The following is a 6,102-nucleotide window of genomic DNA, read 5'->3' as shown; positions in this document are numbered from 1 at the left end:
AGCCTAGGAAATACTCCCCCTCCGCCCCCCCCCAAGCTTACGGGAAAAGGCCGGGTGGCAACTCCCTGGGTCACCCTGATGCAACACACAGGCAGGTTTGTGACACCAAAGTTGGGGAGCCACTGTGACCTGGAGAATCTAGTGCCTGGAGTCCCCCAATCATAGCCTGGGGGGTCTGTACTGGCTTCTGGGGGCCACAGCAGCCCCCCCCCAGCCAACTGGGGGAAGCATCTGACTGCTTCTGACCTACCTGGCAACGTTCACTCAGGAACCTACCGATGACAAGACAAGTGCTAGAACAACGGCTCTGGGCTTTCCCTGGTCTGGCTACTCAGTGCCAGCCCTGCCCTCAGCCAGGCCCAGACACGTACAGAGCCCTGGGACTGGGGAGGGTGTAGGGGATGCTATGCGACTCCTCCCACCCCAGGCAGGTCTGGGCATGGCAGGAAGGGGTGAAGCCCTGCTCTGTGCCAGGCCCTGTTGTGTGTGGCAGGGGAAGAAACTATACTCAGAATGTGTGTGGGGGGCAGTGGCAGGGGGCTGTGGGTCAGGAATGAGGGACCTCAGCATGGGTGGGAGGGGGGGAGAGGCAGGGGGCTGCAGGTCAGGAGTGAGGGGCACCAGCAGGCCTGGGGGGCGGGCATGGACAGGAGGCTGTGGCATGATTCCCATCCCCATAACCTTGTGTGCCTCAGTTTACCTGTTCCCTCTCTCCTCCCCACAAAGGGACTCTGGGGCAGCGACCCCCCTGGTGAGGGGAGGGGTCCAGATGATGCCCCGCCCCCTGCATTAGCTGTCAAAAAAAAGGCAGTGTTGTTTGGTAAGTATAGTGTATCCACAGCCCTGGTTCCTGTGCCTCGGTTTTCCCATAGGGGCACTGCCCACCCCACCAGGCAAAGAACCCAGGACTCAGGGCTCCTGTTCACTCCCCTGCAAGGGCACGGGCGAATCGGGCCCAGGATTGGGGCCAGAATTGGGGCGGGGAAGCCGGGGCAGAGGTCGGGAGGGCGGGCGTAGTGAGCCGCCAGCACCGCCTTGGTAAGCAGCCTGGACTCCTGAGTCCCTTCCTTGGTGGGGTTGGAAAGGAGCCGGGACTCCTGGGTTCTTTGCTTTGGGGAGGCAGGGAGGAGCCCGGACTCCTGGGTTCTTCGCTGGGGGGAGGAGGATGGGGAAGAGCCCGGACTCCTGGGTTCTTTGCTGGGGGGAGGAGGATGGGGAAGAGCCCGGACTCCTGGGTTCTTTGCTGGGGGGAGGGAAAAGAGCCTGGACTCCCGGCCACACAGAACCCAGGCATCCCCTACACACACATGCGCACACACATATGCATGCATAAACACATACACAAAACCCAGCATCCAGGACACACACATACACACAGAACCCAGGTGTCCGGGACGTACACACAAACAAACTCAGGCATCCAGGAGACACACACACACAACCCAGGCATCTGGGACACACACACACACATGCGCATACGCACACACAGGCCCAGGGGCCCAGAACTTCCTCTCGCCCAGAGATATAAATACCCCAGGACATGCGCACACGGACAGACGCGCAGCACCTGACTCCCCTCCCTCCCCCCAACCGGCCTGGACAGACACACGGATGAGGCCAGACTAGCCTGGCCCAGACACCTTGCACCCAGGTACGTACACACACTCACACATGCCAGAGACAGCTACACAGACATCTGCCCCTACCCACAGCAGGAACTGAAATACACCTTTGGCAGACAGATAGACAGACAAGACACACTACCTCAGTGAACACACACCCAACCTTAGATGGACACAGGCCCACACGCACATGTGCAGGGAACCCAGACATCCAGGACACACACACAGGGGGAAACCGAGGCATGGAGTGCACTGGGGCTGGTGGGGAATACCAGCCCTGTTGCCTCAGCATGGGACCCGTCCCTGATTTAACCCTGTGGTCTCTGCTTTGCAGGCCCCATGGAGCTGCCCCACAGCCCTGTTGCGGCCTAGGCAGCCCCATGGGGGATGCCCCAGGTGGGCCAGGAATGGGGGGATCTCCTCACCGGGCCCTCACGGCCGAGGCCCTGCTACAGGCCAGCCTGGCCCAGGTCCAGCAATGTGTGCTGGACCTCCAGAACGCCATAGAGGTATCCCAGCAGCCCCTGCACCCGGGCCCGCCAGCCAGCATGGAAGAGGAGGACGAGGAGGAAGAGGAGGATGAGGATGAAAATAAGGAGGAGGAAGGCAGCTCGGGCATGGAGGAGCAGGAGGAGGAGGAGCTGGAGCAGCTCTTCCACACCAACCCACTCTTCCACGCACCCCACATGTGCACCAGCCCCAACCAGCAGGCGGAGTGGGGAGTGCCTGCCTACCGCCCCCACCCCCCAGAGGACCCAGGGCAGGACCTGGCAGATGCCCCACAAGTGGGTGGGGCATGGGAACAAGGGGAGGAGCTCCCAGCAGGACCCCCCACAGATTCTGTGCAGGTTGGTCCCAGACACCTGGGTTCTGTGGGTATGTGCGTGTCTGAGGGTGCATGTCCCCCGAGTGCTTGGCATCTGCCCTCCACAGCTGTAACTGTCCCCAGGGAGCTGGGATCTGCCCCCCCAAAATCAGTAACTACTCCCTGGGAGCTAAGAATTGTCCCCCCAAAGCCCAGAACTGCCCCCTGCCATTGCTTTCCAGGAGCTGCAAGTGGATGCCAGCCCTGGGACCCCCACAGGCCACAGGGAGGCAGGTGAGTGCCAGGGTGGGGATCCCTGGGAAAACTGAGGCACCAGAGACCTGCCCTTAAATGCCCAGGGGTGCCCAGGCCCCCCTGCCCACCTCATCTGAGGCAAAGCTGGGATGAAACTGCCCAGACCTGGAACTGCCCAAGGGGGTAAAATTAACCAGGGGTGGGGAGGAACTGCCCAAGGGGGGTTGAAACTGACTGGGGAGGGGTGTGAAACTGAGCAAGGGGATGTGAATCTGATGTGCCCCCCACCCCCAGGCCCCCCAGACCCACAGGCTGTGGGGCTGATAAACCCCTCCAGGCTCCGGGGGGTGCTGGCCCCACAGATGGAGCAGCCCCCCGGCTCCCCAGCACCTGGCCTGGCCTCCAGCACGGTCCCCAGTAGGGCGCAGGAGGGGAGCGCGCAGCCGCAGGTGACAGGAAGCCGACAGGGGGAAGTGGTAGCACCAGGCCCCAGCACACCTGGAGCCATGGAGGAGGCTGAGGGGCCCTCACCAGACCCTCCAGCACAGCTCCCCATGGAGAAGGAGGATAAGGAAGAGGAGATGGAGGACGGGGGGCAGCTCAGCTTCTCTGCTCCCACCACGGGGTAAGTTCAACAGCCCCTGCTCCTTACCTCGTGGCCACGGTAGTGGGGTCCATCTGTCTGTCCATCCGTTCATGAACCTGTCAGTCTGTCCGCCCTGGCCTCTGAGGGGCTGTGTGGGGGTGGGGGGGGATGGTGAGGGGACCACAGCCTATCTCCCTCCCCCACCCCAACATAGGGCCTGGGAACAGAGGAAGTACCTGGCTCCCGCACTGCTGGGAGCTGTATGTGCCCTGCCGGTGCCCCTCACTTCCGACCGGCAGCCTCCTGCCCCCCCGGTGCCCATCACTCCCAACCCTGCCCACCCTGGTGCCCCTCACTCCCTACCTACAGCACCGTGCCCCCCCAATCCCCATCACTCCCAACCTGCAGCCCCCTGCCCACCCTGGTACCCCTCACTCCTGACCTACAGCCCCCTGACCCCCACCACTTCTGCTGGTGCCCTTCACTCCCAACCTGCAACCCTACTCCCCTACCCCACCTCCCCATGCCCATCACTCCCAAACTACAGACCCCTGCCACCCTTGATGCTGCCGGTGCTCCCCCCGCTCCTGATTTGCAGCCCCCTGCCCTCTCCAACCCCACCAATGCCCCTCACTCCTGAACTGCAGCCCCCTGGATCTAAGGGATTGGAAAGGGCCCCCCTGTGCCCCCCAATAGTAGTAGTAGCAGGACTGTTGCCCTCTAGGGATGCCACAGTGGCCAACGGGGAGGCACTGGGAATGACAGAGGCGCGGGCGGCAGCAAGGAGCCTAGCAGCTCGGCTCTATCACCTGGACGGCTTCAAGAGGTCCCAGGTGGCCTCATACCTGCGGAAGAAGTAAGGACTCTCCCCCCCACGAAACTGCCCCTTCAGTTGTGACTGCCCCCCTGGGGGCTGGGAGCTGCCCCCTACCAGCCAGGAATCATCCTCCTGGAGGGCTGGGAACCGCCCCCCCAAGCTGGGAACTTCCCCCCCAGCCATAACTGCTCCCCTGGGCAACTCAGAATTGTCCCCCACAACCGAGAACTGTGCCCCGGGGAGCCAGGAGCTGCCCCTAGCCCCACGGTACCCTCTGCTGTTTGCCACAGCACCGCGTTCAGCCAGGCCGTGGCCGAGGAGTACGTGGCCTTCTTCCATTTCTCAGGGCAGAGCCTGGACCAGGCGCTCAGGTAGGCACCAGCTCATCCCCCCTCACAGCCAGGGGGGCAGGGCTAGGCGGTGGGGGCAAGGGAAGCTGCCTGGGATCCCCGAGTGGTGGGGCAGAGGGATGAGGGGGTCTGGAGGTCATCCTATGTCTAACCCCACAGGACATTCCTCAGCACCTTTGTGCTGACAGGCGAGACACAGGAGCGGGAGCGAATCCTGCGGCATTTCTCCAGCCACTTCCACCAGGGCAACCCCCATGCTTTCCCCTCACCAGGTACCCCCCTGTCCCCTGGTACCCCTCACTCCTGACCCACAGCCCCCTACCCGCCCAGCCCTGCTGGTGCCCCTCACTCCTGACCCACAGCCCCTGCCTCCATGGTGCCCCTCACCCCAACCTGCAGCCCCTGATGCCCCCTGCCCTGCTGGTGCCCCTCACTCCCGACCAGCAGTGGGGAAGGAGAAGGTTCCCCCCACCACTACCCTTGCTGGATCTCCCCCTGTGCCCTCAGATGCTGTGCACACGCTGACCTGTGCTCTCATGCTGCTCAACACAGATCTCCACGGACCAGTAAGAGCGGGAGACAGGTTCTGGGGAGGGGGGCCTGGAAGCTGCTGCAGGGGGGAGGAGGTCTCATGCAGCCACTGGGCAGCTCCCCCCACCCATGGGTGGGAACCAAGGACCAAGATCCCCTTGCAGCCACCTGCTCCTCCAGCCCTGCTGGTGCCCCTCACTCCTGACCCACAACCCCCTGCCCCCAGCTCTTCCAGTGCTCCTCAGTCCTGACCTGCAGCCCCTGCCCCCAGCCCTGCCAGTGTCCCTCAATCTAGATCTGCAGCTCCTGCCCCGCTGGTGCCCCTCACCCTTGACCTGCAGCCCCCTGCTCCTCTGGCAGCCAGCCCCTCAGCAACCATGGGCCCCAGGGTGGAGGGGAAAAAAGTGGGAGGGTGGCTCCGCCCCACATAACACACTCACCAATGTTGTGTCCCACGTGTGTCACTATCTTGCGGTGACTGCAGAACCTGGGCCGGAGCATGACCTGCCACCAGTTTGTGGCCAACCTGGATGGGCTGATGGACAACGGGCAGAACTTTCCCAAGGAGCAGCTCAAGGTATCGCGTTCCAGGGAGGGCTGGTGCACGGGATGCAATCCATCCGTGTCTGCCCCCAGCGTGGCTTGGCATGTCCCAGCATGGCCTGGCTTGATGTGTTCTGGCGTGGCATAGTGTGGCTTGGCATATCCCAGCGTGGCTTGGCATGTCCTGGAGTGGCTCAGCATATCCTGACGTGGTATGGCATGTCCTGACATGGCTTGACGTGTTCTGAAGTGGCTTAGAGTGGCTTGGCATGTCTCAGTGTGGCTTGACATGTCCCAGTGTGGTTTGGCATGGCCTGGCGTGGCCCCCTGACCCCCCACTCTGCCTGCAGGCCCTGTACCACTCCATCCGCAACCAGAAGCTCGAGTGGGCAGTGTAAGTCCATCCCCCCTCCCTCAGTTCAATGGTTCAATCCCTGGCAGCCTGGCTAGAGCAGGGCTAAGGCCACAGACCAGTCCATTCCGGCCGGGGGGGAGGAAGGGTGTCATGCCTTCTGCTGGATGGGGGCGCGGGGGGGGGGGGAAACCAAGGCCTGTTCCATCTTAGCCAGGGGGGGGGACACCGACCAGGCCCA

At 63.1% G+C, this 6,102-nt stretch overlaps 1 protein-coding gene across 1 annotated transcript in view; it reads left to right on the top strand.

Annotated features, from left to right (window-relative positions):
• Positions 1–910: 910 nt before the first annotated feature.
• The window catches only part of LOC102376896 (PH and SEC7 domain-containing protein 4), an 11,338-nt gene continuing 6,146 nt past the window's right edge, over positions 911–6,102 (top strand). Inside the window, 10 exon segments of the mRNA XM_014523427.2 lie at positions 911–1,038; positions 1,957–2,470; positions 2,670–2,721; positions 2,977–3,307; positions 3,993–4,124; positions 4,376–4,456; positions 4,595–4,707; positions 4,943–5,001; positions 5,451–5,543; positions 5,860–5,903. Of these exon segments, the coding sequence (XP_014378913.1) occupies positions 2,003–2,470; positions 2,670–2,721; positions 2,977–3,307; positions 3,993–4,124; positions 4,376–4,456; positions 4,595–4,707; positions 4,943–5,001; positions 5,451–5,543; positions 5,860–5,903 (1,373 nt within the window). The 5' untranslated portion in view covers positions 911–1,038; positions 1,957–2,002.

Source organism: Alligator sinensis, unplaced genomic scaffold (assembly GCF_000455745.1).
Source record: "Alligator sinensis unplaced genomic scaffold, ASM45574v1 scaffold453_1, whole genome shotgun sequence".
Taxonomy (NCBI): Eukaryota; Metazoa; Chordata; order Crocodylia; family Alligatoridae; genus Alligator; species Alligator sinensis.
The sequence above is the reverse complement of the archived record's forward strand: the minus strand, read 5'-3'. Positions and strand labels throughout refer to the sequence as shown.